General features: G+C 47.5%; 1 protein-coding gene across 1 annotated transcript in view; it reads right to left on the bottom strand.

Annotated features, from left to right (window-relative positions):
* LOC140116870 (uncharacterized) overlaps positions 1-19,921 on the bottom strand; it is a 401,113-nt gene that overhangs the window by 9,686 nt on the left and 371,506 nt on the right. The window contains 8 exon segments of the mRNA XM_072133304.1: positions 3,702-3,721; positions 4,951-5,120; positions 5,579-5,956; positions 7,396-8,836; positions 8,895-9,689; positions 11,137-11,805; positions 14,231-14,373; positions 14,719-16,633. Of these exon segments, the coding sequence (XP_071989405.1) occupies positions 3,702-3,721; positions 4,951-5,120; positions 5,579-5,956; positions 7,396-8,836; positions 8,895-9,689; positions 11,137-11,805; positions 14,231-14,373; positions 14,719-16,633 (5,531 nt within the window).

The raw sequence follows: 19,921 nt of genomic DNA, 5'->3' as shown, positions 1-19,921 counted from the left end.
ATGAACTTTACCTGGATCTAATATCCCTTCCAGCGGGTAGGCATCCATGAATCCGGTCGGGAGAGGCTTCTAGCATCACTGTATCCCTGATTCTCTACAGTTGCTGAACCCTTGGGCATTGAGGTTGGGGTTGTCCATCATGAAGGCCAAACAACAGACTCAGTTTGCCACAGGCTGTAAAACTACTGAGGCCTAGGGACTGATACCCTGATCCGCAGCCAGTACCAGTAAGAACATCCCATATCAATACCAGCGACCCTTCTTGCCTATCACTCATCAGATAATTCTTTGGTTTAGGAACCCAACATTTAAATTTAGGTGTTACATTTCCAATTTACAGATATAAAGTCGTTTCATTACAATCTCTTTCTTCCGCTGAAAGGCCTAACAAAAGGTCAGTGCAAACTAGGCATAGTACATAGAGATGGGTGAATTTTTCAAAACTTTGATTCGCTGAGTTAGCTGAACTTTTCAGAAAAATTTGATTTGACCCGAATGGAATCATAACGAATTACATATGCATAGCAAGCTTGGTTTGGGCTTCAAACAACGCTGTGTTTTAGTATGACACACACGACAGCCCCCGCTCTTAGAAATGCTTCATTCTTCAATTCCATGTGCACTTACAGGGGCCAACTTCACTAAATAAGTGAAGCAGGAACGCAGCCTGACAAGGTAACGTCTGTGCCAGCTCAAAAGGACTGAGCTGAGGGCCAAGATCCCACTATAACATGAAAAAGTGGACTCTTTTTACACTGACATCAGATGATTCCTTAGATGACGACACAACCTGTTCTGTTAAACGTGGATACATGTAGAAACACCCCCCCCCCCAAAAGAGTGGAGAGTGTCGGCAGTAATTCTGCATTGACGTCACTGATCACTTTGCCTTTCATTTCATCCGTCAGTGTCCAATTTCAATCAGTCAATAATCTATCAGTATTGTTAAAGCCAAAAACAAACAGGAGTTGATCCAAAACAGAGATGACCAGTAAATGGGATATTTGCATGTCCTCTGTGTTCTGTATCCACTCCTGCTTTTGGCTATCAATCCTGAAGCTTTTCATTCCTTCTGACAGATGAAATGAAGGGGAAAACCAAACATAGTGGCAACGTCGTAGAGTTTTGTAGGGTGAAAACCGCATCATGGAAATCACAGAGTGTTCCAGGGAGACAGAGGTAAGTTGGCAGCAGCATGAGTAGGCCGTGGAGTGGCACAATGACAATGGAGGTGGCAGCAACATGGTAGGCCACAGAGTAGCACAATGACAAAGTGTGGAGGTGGAAGCAGCAGTAGCATGGGGTCAGAGAGTGGCACAATGACAAATCCTGGAGCTGGTAGCAACGTGGCAGGCCACAGAGTGGCACAATAACAAAGTGTGGAGGTGGCAGCAGCATGAGGTCAGAGAGTGGCACAATGACAAAGTGTAGAGGTGGCAGTTTCATGATGTCAGAGTGGCACAATGAAAAAGTGTGGAGGTAGCAGCAGCAGCAGCATGAGGTCAGAGAGTGGCACAATGACAAAATGTGGAGGTGGCAAAAGGCAGCATGAGGTCAGAGAGTGGCACAATGACAAATTCTGGAGCTGTCAGCAGCATGGTAGGCCACAGAGTGGCACAATGACAAAGTGTGGATGTGCCAGCAGCAACAGAAGGAGGTCAGAAAGTGGCAAAATGACAGAATTTGGAGGTGGGTGACAATTCCAGTCCCTGGTAAAGATAGTGGAAGGCAGATGGAGCAACTGGCAGCAGATGTGTGGCATCAGAACAGTGGCTGAGGCAGGTAGTTAGAATCCAAACTCATTTCTCAACGTTTGGGAGAGGCGTCATCGCTGATCTAATCTGATGCATAAGTCATTGCTGTGTTGAAATCCTGGCCGATCCACGCCTGATTCATCTTGACAAAGGTCAGTCTCTCCACATTACAGGTGAAGAAGCGGGTTCACCTAGGGAATCGGTGGTCCCCACCGCACTGAACAGCCGCTCTGATGCCACACTACTGGCCGGGTAGGACAGCTTCTCTACTGCAAACTCTGCAAGTTGCGGCCAAGCATCAAGTTTGGCTGCCCAGTAGTTGAAGAGATCCTCTACCTGGAATGGTAGTGTGCTGTCCAATTAGGCCACCACCTGTTGGTGCAGGGTCTGCTCCTTGTCCTGCTGCTGGTGTTGGCTACCCTCCTCACTAGTTTGGTCAAGGAAGCTGATCATTAAGTACTCCAGACTTAAGCTGCTGCTGATGGAGCAGCCACTGCTCCTACCCCCGATCTCCACACAGCAGCCGTGGCAGTAGTATGTGACCGATGACTGCCAGGAATCCCCTGGTCAGACATGACAGAGAATGGACAAAATGGCGCACATAGGCAGCGGCCAACTGTCTGCACAGTATTTCTCTATAGTATGCCAGTTTTTCCTCCCTCTCGGCAGCTGGAAAAAAGGTACCCATTTTGGACCAGTAGCGAGGGTCCAAGAGGATGGAGAGCCAAAACTCATCCCTATGCCGAATGTTGCGGGCCATCTGCACAAGTGACTCTGAGACCTCCAACTCCACTGTACACTGCCACGGTGCTTCTGGGTCATCCGCCTCGTCATCTGCCTCCTCCGGATGCTCGTGCTCCTTCTCTCCTGTCACCTGAGTAGAAAAAACACAAATTTCAACAGACTCTGATTGTGCTCCAATGTCGTCGTCCTCCTCCTCAAGTTCAGCCCCCACCGCAATCATGTGGCGATGAGATGTATTCGCCACTTCTCCAGTGCCTGACTAATAACGTGGCATCTTCAAAGGGTCTGAGCAAACAGCAGCTGTCACGCATGAGCTGCCAGTGGCTGACATCAAAGTTACACAGGGTAGTACTCCTGTCCGCTTGCATCATCAAAAAACAATGGCTTTTCTCTGTTCATAGAGGCGGTCTAACAAATGGAGGCTGGAATTCCAATGGGTGGAAAGATTGCATATCAGCCTAAGTTGGGGGGAGACCGTTCTGCCGCTGCGACTAGAGGAGGGTGTGCTTGGCTTTGTAAGAATGGCTGAAGTGCATGCACAGTTTCCTGGCCATTTTTACAATGTCTTGCAGATGGGTGGAAGACTTCAGGAACCTGTTGACAACCAGATTGAACACGTGCGCCATGCAGGGTGCATGGACCAACCCTCCTCGGTGCAGCGCGGACACAATGGGGCAGATTTACTTACCCGGCCCATTCGCGATCCAGCAGCGCGCTCTCTGCGGTGGATTCGGGTCCGGCCGGGATTTATTAAGGTAGTTCCTCCGACCTCGCAGAGCTGAAGAGCATCGGAACGCACTGGAATACACCGAGCCGGGCTGAGTGAAGGTAAGTGCAATTTTCACGACAAAAAAATGCGGCGGTTTTTCCGAATCCGTCGGGTTTTCGTTCGGCCCGATTTACGTTGCGTGCATGCCGGCGCCGATGCGCCACAATCCGATGGCGTGCGCCTAAATCCCAGGGAAATTCAGGGAAAATCGGCGCAAATCGGAAATATTCGGGTAACACGTCGGGAAAACGCGAATCGGGCCCTTAGTAAATGCCCCCCAATGTTTCAAAGCTATGTTTGAAACATAGGGGGGGGGGGGGGAATTAATATCTCAGTTCAAGATTCACATTGGCATATTTCGGCCCAACGGGTATACATCTTTGGCATAAAATGTTGCATAAAATCACAATAAAAGTGCTTTTCATAGCAGTTACCACAATAAGAGTCCTTTTGCCTGAAAAAGAATACAATACTCATAATCACAATATTTTCCCTATTTCTAGGTCCTGGGTGTGGATGACAGCCAAAAACCACCTAACTAACTTTGTCTCTGGGCACAGTGCAGAGCACGCAGACCGTATTTCATTGCTGTGCTAGCTGTTTTTGCAATACTGTTGTGGTTGGTAGAATAGACCATACCGCCATTCCTGAGAACTGTGAACTTTCATAGAACGGGGGGAGTCTCTTTCAATCCTCCTTGGCCTGTGGAGCAGGCCAAGGGCTCCCAGAATTAGAACAATCACTCAACGGATTACATAGTTCTTTGCACTCTGCTGAGGGCACAGTCCCTTAAATGTTGCAAACATAGCTTTGAAACAGAGGGCGATTAGGGCACAGCCCAACTGGGATACAGACAACATCAAAAAGTACCTTTTATCAGGGCATTGGCCCCTTAAGGGAGGTCACCACCTATAGCTTCAGGAACATCAGAAACTTCCCCGGCCTTACTTTCCTCTTTCTCACTGCTTCTCACGGCTTCTCATGCTCCAGCACATCTGGTGGTCTGGTCTCACTTGTGGCTTCCGGCAGTGCTTCTCTGGAAGAAGGACCAGGAGCCCCTGCTACACCCTCTTCTGCTGCGGAGACACTGCGACACTACCGACACTGTGACTTGGGCTGCGGTGTGGCTGACCACCACATTCACAGCTGCTTTGCCATTCCCTGATGCCATGTTCCCAGAGGGTGTAGGTGAGAGCGGCCTTGGAAGGGGATGATCTGCTTTCCCAGTTTCTTCATCATCCAGGCTGTAGGCCAAGTGCCCGGGATCGTTGAACCGAAGGACTCCAGGGTCCCAGTAACCCTTTGGGATTTTTTAGGAGAAGGTCACTCTCTCTCCGAGCTTTAAATTGTGCAACGCTTCTGGTAGGCCTGACAGCTTCACGGACTGCCAGGACACAAGTACCTCCTGGTATGTCCCGTCTTCACTGATGAACCCGAACCCCCTTTGGGTGTCAAACCCAGCCATGACACCGGAAGACCGGTTTACTCCAGCCCAGCACTCAGCCATGGACTCATCGGACACGTAGCAGCCTGCCTCTGTCTGGCGGGTTTTCAGCTGCTCCAAACCTCGCGACGGCTTTGACTTCCACAGCACCGCACCTCTTCCTCGGGGCACTTCTAGCCAGGCACCGCTGGAAACACTTGCTGCACCAGCCGCTGGACGGATCCGACCTCAGGCACTACCACAGGCTTCGGTGTTGGAACCACCTCCTTCAGAGTCACAGCCACCTCCCAGAGCTTCCTCAACAACAGCTGATGAAACGGCCCTTGCTCCAGTTCCATCCAGGCAAGCCTGGCCCACGTGGGTGAAGGCGGCAATGGTGGTGCTCAGGGCACCCTGGTATACGCCCGCTCTTTGGGGGTTTCAGCACTGGGAACCACCTCAAGACTTCCGCTGGGAGGATATCGACAAGCTCCCAACAGAGGAGAGAGCTGTGAATTTATCTCTTCATCCGTCAGGTCATGTTCTTCCTTCTGCGCCATGCTGTATGCACATGGCTCAGCTCGCAGGGCTTCCTCTTGCTTTGCACCAACCAACAGGGGGGCAGAGTTGGTGACATCTGGTCAGCTCTTCCGCCAGTGAGCTTTTCACAGGCTCTGAATCATTTCTGCATAGTTGTTTACAGTAATTCTTCACAGGGGTTAACTCGTTCCATGCTGGAGCAGCACTCCCACGGCACTGTGCAGTATGGCAACACGTGTCTAGTCAGATAATGCTTGAGGGTCCGGAGCAGGGCTTCCATGGCACAACACCTCCACATCAAAATCCAATTCTTGGGGTTTCCTTTTCTCCCTCTCACTGGGTACTCACTGTTGCTGGCGACAGCTGCATGGGATCTCCGGACCTCCAGCGAAATGAGCAGGACTCACTCCGGCCCCCGTGTGTCTCTGCTGCGCCACAAGGCAGACCGCAGGATGGCGGACCTTCCTTACTTTCACACGTTTTGTCCGCTCGCCCACGTGGTAGGCCGCAAAATGGCTGCCGGCCTTATCCACTAGGTCCTCACACGGAATGGCGTCCATCCTATTTGTGCTGCCAAAAGAGCAGTTGCGCCCCATACCCTTAGGCCGAGGGTACTGACGGGGGAACCAGGAGCCGCCACTATGCTCCTCTGAAAAAGGGGGGATGGGAGGACTTGCAGGGAAATGTTCGTGACACCAGTCGGGATAATGGTTGCTGACTTCAGCCCTGGGAGATAGGTGTTGCGGGTCAGTGTGATGTTATGAACCCTTCCCAACTAGGGCTGGCTCTCAGGGGGGTGGATAGAGGAGGAGGTGTAAGTCACTTGCCTTGCGGTGATAATGTTGCCAAAGAAACAACTCATGGACCACGATCCGCAAAAAAAATTTACAGCATATACATCATATGCGTATCCAGAGTGTTTTTATTCAAATGTTGCAACGAACTGGGCGGGGCAAGTAGATTAGGAACCCATCAGCTTTTTTTTGCATATGTGAAAAAAAACAGATGGCGTATGGACATGAAAAAAAACCCAGATGCATCACGTCTGCATTTTTTGCAGATGACCAGAGGACACCCCGGTCTGAATAAGGACTTGTTTTTTGTCTTATACATTTTTTTTTTTTAAACTCAGTTTTATTAATGAGTGCATAAATCAGGTTACATACATACAATATTCATAAAAGGTGTAACATATAACAGCATTCCACTGTACAAGCAGCCCGATATGCAAAAATACTTGACATTATCATTCAAATAGAACAATAAACATACTAACACTAACTAAACAAAACACGCTTGCTTCTCTTAGTATTTAATGTTTGGGTTATCAGGTTTTAATGAGTGGTTAGGTCAGATTAAGATAGAGAGGGTATAAGAATTAGACTTCGCGCCTCAGGTCAGTGAGAGATATATTGGGGGTTCAGGCTCCTAGATATGCAGTTGGGAGTTATGCCAAGTTTCTGATGGCTTCAGAAAGATCCCGTTCATCAGGGGCCGTGGCAGCTGAGTCACACCATCTATCCCATATTTTATGAAATTTAACAGGGCACTTCCTGTGTTTGAAGACTACCTTTTCATATGGGATGACAGTATTAATCAAGTTTTCCCACATGCTTCTGGTAGGGGGTCTAGCGTCCATCCATCTTAGAACAATGGATTTCCTGGCTAAGAATAAGGTCTGCCGGAGAAAAATTCTCTCATAGTGTGTCCAAAGCTCCTCATCTAGCAGCCCAAATAGACATACCTCTGGGGAATGCGGTATGGGCCTCTCTAATACCAAGGCTAATAAGGCAATCACCTCCTTCCAAAATTTCTGGATGGTGGGGCATTCCCACACCATGTGATGAAATGCCGCCGGCGTCTGCCTACATCTATGACACTCTGGAGCAGATATACGCCCCATCTTGAATAGTCTCAGGGGGGTCAGATAACTTTGGTGAATGATGTGCAGTTGTATCATCTTATTATTCACCCCCGGCGACACATGTAGGTGTGACTGACAGACTTCTTCCAATTGTTCTGCATCCAAGTTAGGCATTAGAGTGTTCCATCTCTCAAGCGCCTGCAGTGGCGTAGAGGTTGCCTTTGCATTAATCAAGTGTGAGTAGATAAGGGATACAAGCCCAGCTGGACCCTGAGATCGGATTACCCCTATCAAAGGATACCTGGAAATACGCAGGCCTGCATTGGGAAACTGCGCCGATATGGCGTGCCTGAGTTGTAAATACCTGTAAAATTGCCTATGAGACAAATCACAACGTTCCCGCAGGGAATCAAAGGTAACAAATGTGTCATTTACATATAGATCCGCTATTGTGTGTATCCCCAACCCAGACCAAAAATGGCTCTCCTGTAATTCTCCTAGGTGTGGGAGGGAGGGGTTATCCCATAACGGTGTTTGGGCTATGGTGCCATCTATCGGGTCAATATTCTTGGCCGCTCTCCATACTTTCCGCGCCGTGCGGTGTACTGGAAGGAGCCTCCCATCAAACGCGTTAGTGGTCTCCAACACTCCCCATAAGGATCGCTGATTCAGGTGCGTTGCCAGATGTAGCTCCGGAGGGTTTGGGCATTCATGTCCTAACCATGGACCCAGGAATTTAAGTTGGCCCGCTAAATAATATAAGAAAATGTTCGGCATTGCCATGCCTGCTAAATCCTTGGGGCGTTGTAATTTGCCCAACTGCAACTTGGCTCTGGAAGACCCCCATATAAATTTTATGAACAGGGAATCTAAGGCTTTAAAAAAGGAATGTGGAACGGGGGTAAATATGTGCTGCAGAACATAAAGGCATTTTGGCAAGACCACCATCTTAACCAGATTGATCCTGCCCGGTACTGATAGTGGAAGGCTAGACCAAGTCTTGAATTTGTCTTTGAATAAATTTAAGAGAGGGTTAACATTTAAATCTAGTGCTTTAGCAGACTCTTTGGTTATGACAATTCCTAAGTATTTAAATCTGTCAGACACCTCCAGATTGCAGACATATTGTGAAGTGTTAATTCTCTCAGGCGATATAAACATGACATTAGACTTGGACCAGTTGATGAGAAGTCCAGAAAATGCTCCAAAGTCATCTATCAATTGGATAGCTCTTGGAAGGGATATGTCTGGTTCAGACATCAACAACAGAAGGTCATCGGCGTATAAAGCTAGTCTCTCCTCCCTCTCTGCCAATACCATACCTTTGTATATGGGGTCATTACGAATGCGTATAGCCAAAGGCTCTATGGCCAGGGCAAAAAGAAGGGGCGACAGGGGACATCCCTGTCGAGTGCCCCTCCCAAGTTCAAAGCTGGAGGATGTCTGTCCATTAAGTGATATGGAAGCACTAGGGGACTCATACAACAGCGAGACCCACTTGATAAAAGTCTGTCCAATACCAAAACATTCAAGCGCCGCTAGTAGAAATGGCCACTCTACCGAGTCAAAGGCCTTAGCGGCGTCAAGAGACGCCAAGGCCCAATCGTTTTTCCCAGCTACTCCAATTTGCGTCAGTATCTGGGCCCGTCTTAGGTTGTCTGACGTGCTTCGTCCCGGCATAAAGCCAGCCTGATCGGTATGTATGAGACTTGTGATAACTCGGTTCAACCTAGAGGCTAATACTTTAGTGAGGATGTTTATAATCAGAATTTAGGAGAGATATGGGTCTGTAGGACCCACACTCTGTTGGATCCTTATCTGGTTTAAGGATTAGGACGATATTGGCGTTATAAAAGGAGGCCGGGAGACTACCCCTATCTAGAGAGCATTGTAGTACCTCTAGTAGGGCGGGTAGCAGCTGTTCTTGGTACTGAACCAGGACTTCCACTGGGAGGCCATCCGGGCCGGCTGCTTTCCCCTTAGCCATAGTTGTTAGGGCCTCTTGTAATTCAGTCAGTGTGATCGGGGCATCTAGTCCCTGTCTTTGCTCATCCGACAGTCGCGGGAATGTTAGGTCTTTCAGATAGTCCTTAAGTTCTAATTGAGTCTTATCACACCGTGTACTGTACAGGTCTCTATAAAAGTCGGTGAATGTTGTCAGTATAGCGGGGTTGTCCGTGTGTATTGTCCCGTCCAGGCTCCTGACCCTTAAAATCGTCGGGGAGGCATTATTCTGGTGTATAAGGTGGGCCAACAAGCTGCTGGACTGATTACCATGCTCAAAGTACTTCTGTTGTGTGAAAAATGTGCGTCTCTTCTGTTTCTCATACAAGCAGAGCATATATTTCCTCCCTGCGTTCAACCATTCATTCCTGTTGGTATCAGAGGGATCCGCTATGTATGTTGCCTCCAGGTTCGTGCACCTATTAGCCAATTCCTTCTCCTCTAATGTTGTGGCCCGCTTGACCTTTTTAATGGCGTGTTGTAGGCAATCTCTAAGGCATCCCTTAAGCGCCTCCCAATATGATGAAGGACTAAATGATGAGTCATTGGTCTCAATAAACTCCGCTAGGCGACTCGGGGTTTGGTCTCCCTCTGTAATCAGCGAGAGCCAAAAAGGGTGCACCTTCCTCATGCTGTTGTTCGGGGGTTGGGGAGTGCATTGTATAGTGGCTAAGATCGGGGAGTGATCAGAAATGCCCCTAGGGAGATGGACTATCGAGGTAGCCCAGACATGAGCTAAGTTGTTACCAATTATATAGTCGATCCGCGAGAGAGAGTTTCTGCCCGGAGTATAACAGGTAAATTCTTTAGTGTGAGGATGGCGAATGCGCCACAAATCATGCCATCCCATTTCAAGGAGAAGACGTTGGAGCGGGGTGACACTTGAGTCAGGGAGTTGCGTACCAGGGGGCCAGAGTTTATCTTGTCTAGGATCCAATAAAAGATTTAGGTCTCCCATACACAATACTGTCGCATTGGGGTAAGCTGCAGCAAAATGAGCTGCCTCGCATAAGATCTCCAGAGAGGAGGCTGGCGGGTTATAGATAGCTATTATTACCACAGGCACACAGTTAACCCAGGCATGAATGAAAAGGTATCTGCCTTCTGTATCTGCTCTTATTGTCCCCAGTTCCCACCGAACCGCCCGGTGGACAAGGACAGACACCCCTCTAGAGTGTGATGTGTAAGTCGAATGGGCAGCCCATTGTATCCAGGGCTTTTGCAGCCAATGTGTGGTTTGGGGGGTGAGATGGGTTTCTTGAAGGCATATAATTTTAGGGGAATGACTCCTAACATAAGCAAATATCATATTACGTCTCCTGGTCTCTCCCATCCCTCTCACATTCCAAGACAATATATCTAGCGCCATTGGACAATAATATACATTATAGTAGCAAGCAACTTACATAAAACAAAACAGTTAACCGTGTGTAACACCTGGAAAGGTGACATTATCGTACCCTTTACGGGTTAACCAGAACTAAAACGTACGTGGCAGGTAAGCAAGGGGGTAGTCTGTACTAGATAAAACAGTATCAGACTAGTGCTCCAGCATTTGGGTTCATTATTGTTATTGCGTTAACTAAGGCAGCAGCCAATATATAGCGGATAACAATAAATAGAATTAAATATGGAGCTATACCACATGAGTTTGTAATAAAGGTCAACTTGTCATATTACCAGAGTCTCAAGTGGCAGTCCTTGGTGTGAGAGGGGCAACCTCTCCAGGTTTTCCTCAGGACTTTGTGTGAGACAGTCCAGGGACTCAGCGGCGTGGTGACCTCCGCAGCGCATTAACCCATGCATCGGCCTCCTCTGCAGATGTAAAGAAGTGAGAATTGTCCTCATATATCACTCTCAGTCTTGCTGGGAAAATCATGCTGTATTGGATTAAGTCACGGAGGCGTTTTTTAACGCTCAGGAACGATGCCCTGGATTTCTGCAATGCTGCAGAGAAGTCAGGGAAAATGGAAATGGCAGAGTTCTGGTACTGGAAAGGGTCTGGCAGCTTGTAACATGGCGTCTCGATCTCTGCTACTAATCAGTCGTGCAAGCATCGGCCTTGGTCTGGAGCCCGGAGGAGGGGGACGAGCCGGGACTCTGTGGGCACGCTCGATGGCATACAGTGTTGACACTGAGGCCTCCGGTAGGACTTCTTTGAGCCTGGATTCCATGAAGGCCACGGGATCTCTGCCCTCAGCGCGTTCCGGGAGGCCCAAAATTCTCAAGTTATTGCGCCTCAGCCGATTTTCGGTGTCCTCCGCTCTTTGCATCCACTGGTTAGCCAGCTGCTCCAGTGCTCGTATGCGTCCGGGCACCGGGGCTGAAGCGTCCTCTATCTGGGAAATTCGGGTCTCCGTTTCTGTGACCCGCTCCCTTAACTTCTGCATATCATTCCTAATGAGGCCCACATCGATTTTAACCTCCTCGATTCTAGTTGTCAGGGCAGTTGTGGACTCCTGTATGGCTGTGAGGAGCTGTGCAGTGACCTCTCTCAGTGTGGGTTCTCTGTCACTGTCCTCCATGTCAGCGGCTTGTTCCTCTCGTGGAGGAGTGAAGGCGCGCCTTTCGGCGGGAACAGGGCCGCGTTGTGGATCTGTGCGGGCGAACGCTTTCAGGTGCTCCGCTGCCGCTGGCGGGGTCAGATTTTTCGAGCCACCCGACGCCCCTCTCACCGGGGCCCCCTTGGATCTTGCTCCAGGCATGGCTGCAGGCAATTTCGGCAGGATAATTGAAGAAACCCCTGAATTGCTGACGGAGCTCAGTTACATGCGTCCGCTCATGTCGGCTGCAGGCCACGCCCCGTCTTATACATTTTTATTCATTTAACTGTAGCTTTTTATAGTGTCAGGAGCAGGAAGTACAGAATATGCAACCTACTCCATGTGCAGCCAGGACATGCTCCTCCCCTTACATCCCTATTAACACTCCCATTTCTCCACCTGTCTCTCAGCTCTTATCACTAACCAATTCTCTAGGTCTTTCCCAACTCTCTGATTTTCCCACTCACAATGAGGGAAACCTCCTCAACTTGGTCTTCTTCCGACTTTCTTCAATATCTAATTTTACTAATTATTCGTTTCCACTTTCAGACAATAATCTTCTTTTACTTTCAATAATCCTTCACGTTCCCAGAATCCTTCCACCCCTCATTCATAGTGGAACCCAAGAGCCATTGATACTCACCAACTCACAGAAACCTTGTAGTTTTCACTGTATCCCATCTCCCCTTTCCCCTGTGCAACCACCTTGGCAACCACCTAACACAAGCCTTGGGGCTGAAGAGTTGGCCACCTACTTTAAAGATAAAATTGACTGCATTCACCAGAAATTTATTTCTCAATCCACTAACTCGTTTAATCCCCTTTGCTCTAGTACCTTACCCTGTTTGGTCTCTTTGTTTCAGCCTGTCACAGAGGAAGAAGTGTCCAGGCTCCTTTCCTCTGCTCGCCCCACTACCTGCATCAGTGACCCCCTAACATCTCGAACAGTCCCTTTCCCCAGCAGTCACTTCGCACCTCACTAAAATCTTCAACCTCTCTCTTCTGGTGTCACTCTTCTTTCGAGCATGCAGTTGTTATCCCATTGCTAAAGAAAGCCTTTCTTGAAACTTAATATTTTTAAGATTGAACTTTTTGTCTTTCCACCATCTACTAACCAACCCAACCTTGACTTCTCCATCTCGGTCTGTGGGATCAATAAAACCCCAAAGAAACAGGCCTGCTGTCTTGGGGTTGTGCTGGACTCTGAATATGTGGTGCAAAGGATATGTCAATCTCTTGTTCACTCTTGCCACGTTCATTTCAGAGACATCTTCAGAATCTGCCATTTTGTACATTGAAACCTCTAAAATGCTAATTGTTGCACTTATTCACTCTCGGCTAGACTACTGTAACTCCCTACTAATTGGTCTTCCACTCCCTAAACTCTCACCTCTACAATCTATTCTTAATGCAGTAGCCAGGCTTGTCTTTCCGACCAAATGCTACACGGATGACTCTAGTTTGTACCAGTAACTGCATTGCTCATCTCCTTCTGAATAGTTTAAAATGATAACCCTCTTCAACAAGGCTTGGCATAATGCTGCAGCCCCTTCTCTTTATTCTCATCTCAGTCTATCGTTCAACCCATGATCTTCGATCTGCCAGTGATTTTAGATTAAGCTCTACCTTAGTTCGAATCTCTCAAGCACGTCTTCTCCCAAGCTGCACCAATTTTCTGGAATGACCTTCCCCGGATAGCCTAATGCCCAACCTCCAAAGTTTCAAACTTGGTGTTTTTAGAGAGCCTATCACACTCAGTAACTGCAAGATATTTCAACCCTCTCTTTACTAATCCATCCTGTGTCCTCCTACCGTCTGTTATCAACATGGCGGCTGATGGCTGGTTCAAGCAGCAGAATTTTTATTTTTTAAAATATTTTATTCTGTTCCCTTATAAAGATTACAGTGGAGTAGCAAAAATGTATGAAGGAGCACTATTAGATAGTCCTATTTAGGGAGTCTGTGCTTTTACGATCAGACCGGTTTTATATTCTCCTTGGTGGTACTCTAACTCATATAAACAGTCGGTGTATAGAATTCCCGGATAGTCACCACAATGAGAGAGAAGAAGAAAAGTTGGCACTCACTGATTCTTTATTCAATTCATCTTAAGTTAGGGACAATACAGGGGAGAGGGTAAGCATTCGGAGCTCGTTCTAGAGACTAATTGCTTCTAGTGCTTCATCTTGGCTACTGAGGACCAGTTGCCTTGCTAGAGAGGCGAAAAAAAATACCAACAACACTGTAGCACTGCAAGCCAAAGCTGGTTTCTTTGAGAATTGGCTTTCCACTACATTTGAAAAGTTGCGCTAACCCTGTTCGCGGTAAAAAAGGTGCACAGTGTCCACTCCCGTCCCTTACCCCTGGGAAATGCCCCACGATTGGTGCCGATATGCATCCTGCATTATAAAGATAGAGAACACCATTAACAGTGCATAGATGATGGCATTTTCCCATGGTTTTTCTGCCGAAGTGCAACGCATAAGAGTGCAGTTCCAACAAGTTAACAACAGCTTCAGAAGGTAAATCCTACCTTATGCAATGTGCTACCCCGCACAGATGCCGATCTCGGCCTGGGGCACCAATCACTTCTTTGAATCGGCGGCTGAAGTGTCCTGCTGGCTTGAACTGAATGATAGTTGGCTGCAACACCAGAAGGATTCTTGGCCACGTCCACGTAATTGTCCTCCGGACTCTCACTCCTTGGTGGTGTTCTAGAAAACCTCCTACCACTGTAGGAAGTGGCTACTGCTAACTAGACACTCAGTTGATTAGATTGTGAGCCCCATGGGACAGAGACTGATCTGACAAGCTCTGTTCAGTGCTGCACAATCTGTGTGTGCTGTATAAATAAAGGAATTATTAATAATTATTCTGGCGGGCTAATTAATGTTATCTCATGGAATGTCAGGGGGTTGGGGGAGGCCACTAAGAGTAATGCGATTCCTTAAGCAATCATCTTCTACTACTATCCTCATTCATTAAAATGTTCCGATCCAAGACTTTTTATTAATTTCCCAGGGAGACCACGAAGTCCCACTGGTTAGAAGCACAAAAACTGCTTTCTGATCATTTACTATAAACATAAAGTAAAACCTTTTCCACATTCTGGACAGGAAAATGGTTTCTCCCCCGTGTGAGTTCTTTGATGAATAAGTAATTTTGAATTCTCAAAATATTTTCCACATTCTGAACATAAAAACGGCTTCTACTTGGTGTGAGATCTCAGATGAGTAACAAGATGCGATTTTCGGGTAAAACATTTTCCACATTCTGGACATGAAAATGGCTTCTCCCCTGTGTGACTTCTTTGGTGTTGTAAAAGAGATGACTGAACGCTGAAACATTTTCCACATTCTCTACACAAAAATGGTTTCTCACCTGTGTGAATTCTCTGGTGTTGAACAAGATATTTTTTTTGAGTAAAACATTTCCCACATTCTGAACATGAAAATGGCTTCTCTCCTGTGTGAGTTCTTTGGTGCTGAATAAGCATGGAATGCAAGCAGAAATATTTTCCGCATTCATTACACGAAAATGGCTTCTCACCCGTGTGACTTCTCTGATGTCTAACAAGATATGTTTTTTGAGTATAACATTTTCCACATTCTGAACATGAAAATGGTTTCTCCCCTGTGTGACTTCTCTGATGTATTAGTAATATTGCTTCTGAAATAAAACATTTCCCACATTCTGAACATGAAAATGGCTTCTCTCCTGTGTGAGTTCTTTGATGTTCTAGTAATTTTGATTTCCGACTGAAACATTTTCCACATTCTGAACACGAAAACGGCTTCTCTCCTGTGTGAGTTCTTTGATGTCTTAGTACTTCTGATTTGTCAGCAAAACATTTTCCACATTCTGAACATGAAAATGGCTTCTCTCCTGTGTGACGTCTTTGATGTCTTAGCAATTCTGATTTCCGATTAAAACATTTTCCACATTCTGAACACGAAAACGTCTTCTCTCCTGTGTGAATTCTTTGATGCGTTAGTAGTTTCGATTTCTCAGTAAAACATTTTCCACATTCTGCACATGAAAACGGCTTCTCTCCTGTGTGATATCTTTGATGTATTAGTAATCCTGATCTCTGTATAAAACATTTTCCACATGCTGAACATGAAAATGGCTTCTCTCCTGTGTGAGTTTTTTGATGTCTTGTTAATTCTGATTTCCGACTAAAACATTTTCCACATTCTGAACATGAATATGGCTTCTCTCCTGTGTGATTTCTTTGATGTCTTTGTAGATTAGAGTTCCCACTGAAACATTTTCCACATACTGAACATGAAAATGGCTTCTCTCCTGTGTGAGTTCTTAGATGAGTTAGTAATTCTGATTTCTGAATATACCATTTTTCACATTCTGAACATGAAAATGGCTTCACCCCGGTGTGAGTTATTTGATGTTTTAGTAGGTTTGATCTCTCAGTAAAATGCTTTCCACATTCTGAACATGAATATGGCTTCTCTCCTGTGTGAGTTTTTTGATGTTTTCGTAGATTAGATTTTTCAATAAAACATTTTCCACATTCTGAACATGAAAATGGCTTCTCTCCTGTGTGAGTTCTTAGATGTGTTAGTAAATCTGATTTCTGAATATACCATTTTTCACATTCTGAACATGGAAATGGCTTCACCCCTGTGTGAGTTATTTGATGTCTTAGTAGCTTTGATTTCGCAATAAAATGTTTTCCACATTCTGAACATGAAAATGGCTTCTCTCCTGTGTGAGTTCTTTGATGTCTTCGTAAACCTGATGTACGAATAAAACATTTTTTACATGTAGGACATGAATATGGCTTCTCCCCTGTGTGAATTCTCTGATGTATAACAAGATATGATTTCTGGGTAAAACGCTTTTCACATTTCGGACATGAAAACTGCCTCTTATCTTCATGATTTCCTTCCTCTGTGGAAAGATGTGATTGATCATATTTTACTTCACCACAAGGAGATGAGGGGGGACGTCCATGGGAACCTTTTTCATTTCCTGAAAAATACAGTCAAGAAATCATTATTGGAGGTTTTACTTTCCCCAGTTACAAGCAGAAGTAAACCAACATGTTTTATCATTCGGCGCTGCCAGAGCATTTGCCGGTGTCTATTGGTAATACTTGCGGTTGGTCTTGGATAGGATGGGGTTTGGAAGCTCTTTAATAAGCTTGATCTACTGCTCTCACCTAAACATCAGCTGTTGGAATGTCACGGGGCCCATCCTCGTTCCTGCTTCCAGATATTTGGCCTTGAGCGCGTGTCCCCCTGCCCTAGGGCGCGCGCCAGCTTCACAAGGGGCAGCGCGCTGTTAATTGGCGCTGGTATTACCCAGAATTCTAATAAACCCAGCCTATCCCCACAGACCCTGCCGGATCTTTGTGCCTTACAGGCTTAGAAAAAGCTAGTTTCCCATGACCTTTGGGAGTAGTGTGATTTCCCGTTGTGACCCCAGACCTGTTACCGTTCTCGCTCCTCCGCCGCCAGCCCTGACCTTCTGCTCTGCCTCTGACCCTAAACCTTTTCCGCCTGTCTTGACCTCCTGCCTGTCTCAGACCATAAACCTGCCTTCCATTTCTGTACCTCGCCTTGGCAGCCACCACGGACATAGTCGCCCCTGTGGAATGACCTGGTAGTACCACGCTGCAGCAAGTCCAACCCGATTTGCGGCGGGCTCTGGTGAAAACCGGGTGCCACCTAGACTCCGGTCCCAGGTGTTGGCTTGTGTCATCGTCCGCGGTGGTCCAGTGGGTCCACTACCCCTGGAGCCTGACAGTAAGATCCGGTCATATATCCCGCCGAGGTTCCGCTACCTGTGCTGGCTGATCTTACCACCGTCGTGAATAGCACGGTCAAGTTACTAGCACGGTTAGTTACATAGCACAGTGAATAGCACGGTCAAGTTACTGCCATGCTGCAGCAATTGATGGCAACTCAGCAACAGCGTCAAGCTCCTGCGGCTCCTCCTTCTACTCCGGTTAGCCTGCCTGCCGGTGAACCTAGGCTGAGACTATCCATGTACTTTGAGTGGTCTCATCACTCTGGCCACTCGAATCAATATTCGTTTTAAGGAGCGCGCTGACGTTTGCCTCGCTTGGCACCTGCCTTCCAAAGGCCGCTTAAGCCTCCTCTTGTGTCTGCTGCAGAGGAACCAATGCAGGTGGACAAAGCTCGACTTTCTCCCCAGGAACGCTCCAGACGACGTCAGGAGGATCTCTGCCTCTATTGTGCCAATCCAGAACACTTCCTTAGAGCTTGTCCTGTCTGTCCTCAGCATCCGGGAAACGCCCACGCCAAGGGTTCTTGGGAGAAGCATCCCTAGGTGAGAGCAAAGGCTTCTCCACGCCTGAATATTCCCGACTTGCTCAGCTCTGGAACAGGTGCTCAGTTCAAGATTTTGCATGGAACTTTGTGGATGCCGCTCTGGTCTCCCTGCATCACCTCCCGTGGTTCGTCTCGAGAAGCCTTTGGTCATCTCCTCTCTGTCAGTGGCCAAATCCTCTCTGACCCGGTCCCGTACCGCACCAAGCCTCTGTCCTTGCAGGTCGGTGTGCTACACAAAGAGAGACTCTATCCTGTTGGATCTACTGTGGTTACAGCTCCACACAGCCGTTCGTAACTAGAAGACGGGGTCCTGATTGCCAGTCTCGCTGTATGCAGATTCCTTATCCAGTAGCAGTCATGGTTTCTTTTGTGGCTCCTAAGCCTCTGGAGGGTCTTCCAGCTTGTTTTCAGGACTTTGTTGACGTCTTTTGGAAGAAGCAAGCCGAGACTTTGCCACCTCACGGTCCTTACAACTGCCTGTGGATCTGCTTCCAGGTACGTCTTCTCCACGTGGATGGGTGTACCCACTCTCTGTGCAAGGAACTGCAGCAATGTCGGACTACATCAAAGAGAACCTGCAGAGGGGGTCCTCTTCTCCGGCTGGTGTAGGCTTTTTTTTTTCGTGACCAAAAAGGACGTGTCACTCCGTCTATGCATTGACTGGCTGATGGGCTTCGCAAATTACTACCGCCAGTTTATTCATCATTTCTCCTCCCTGGTATCTCCCATTGTGGCACTAACTAAGAAGGGCGCCAACCCCCGACTCTGGCCACAGGCTGCTGAATGAGGCCTTCTCTAAATTAAAGACTGCGTTTGCCTCGGGAACCAGTACTCACTTGGCCAGATACAGAGAAGCCCTTCCATCTAGAGGTTGACGCCTACTCAGTAGGAGCAATGCTTACCCAGAAATGTTCTAAAGGCCGCAATCTCACGTGCGGTTTTTTTTCTAACACTTTCTCCTCTGCAGAGAGGAATCACCCATAGGAGATTGGCAACTACTGGCAATAAAACTTGCCTTAGAAGAGTGGCGTTACCTTCTTAGGGGAGCTCATTTTCGGGGAGCTGCATATACACAGATCACAAGAACCTCCTCTATCTCCAGACTACACAGCGACTCAATCCATGACAAGCTCGTTGGTCACTGTTCTTTTCCCGTTTTAATTTCCTTATCCATTTCCGACCGGCTGAGAAGAATATTAAAGGCTGATGAGGCTCTTGTGCCTCGGATGTCATCGGGGAAGAACCGGCTCCTCGGCATGTCATCCCTCCTGAGCGACTGCTAATCGCCGTTCCTGTGGATCTTCGACAATTACCTCCTGGCAAGACCTACGTACAACCTGCTCTCCAAAGGAAAATTCTAACTTGGGGAAATTGGTAACGTGTGGCTGAGCACCCTGCCGTGCAGCGCTCTGTCACCCTCATTTCCCGATTCTATTGGTGGCCGCAGTTGGCCAAGGAGGTTCGGGACTTTGTGGGTTCCTGTGCTTCCAGTGCCCGTCACGTCTCAAGTCTGCTGGTTTTCTTCTGCTGTTGCCGATACCCAGCTGTCCGTGGACTCAGTTTTTCCAAAATGTCCCATTTTGTTCCTCTGCCAGGTCTGCCATCTGCTCCACGTCTTGCCAGCCAGTTCTTCCATTACATCTTCCGACTCCATGGACTTCCCCAGGGGGGTTCAGTTTGTCTCTAAATTCTGGCAATTCCTCTGAAACCAACTTCAAGTGAAATTGGACTTTTCTTCTGCCTATAATCCCCAGTCTAATGGGCAGGTGAAGAGATTTAACCAGACCCTGGGCTACTAAATCCGCCAATTTGGTTCTGCCCGTCAGGACGATTGGTAAACTCTATTGCCATGGGCAGTTTTCTTACAAATCCTAGGACTCAGCATCCGCAGGCTCCTCTCCATTTTTTAATATTTATGGACTGTATCCACGCCCTCCTCTTCCTCTGTCATCGGATGTTCCTG

The sequence above is a fragment of the Engystomops pustulosus genome, chromosome 2 (genome assembly GCF_040894005.1).
Source record: "Engystomops pustulosus chromosome 2, aEngPut4.maternal, whole genome shotgun sequence".
Lineage (NCBI taxonomy): Eukaryota > Metazoa > Chordata > Amphibia > Anura > Leptodactylidae > Engystomops > Engystomops pustulosus.
Note: the sequence above shows the minus strand (reverse complement) of the source record. Positions and strands in the feature narration are given on the sequence as shown.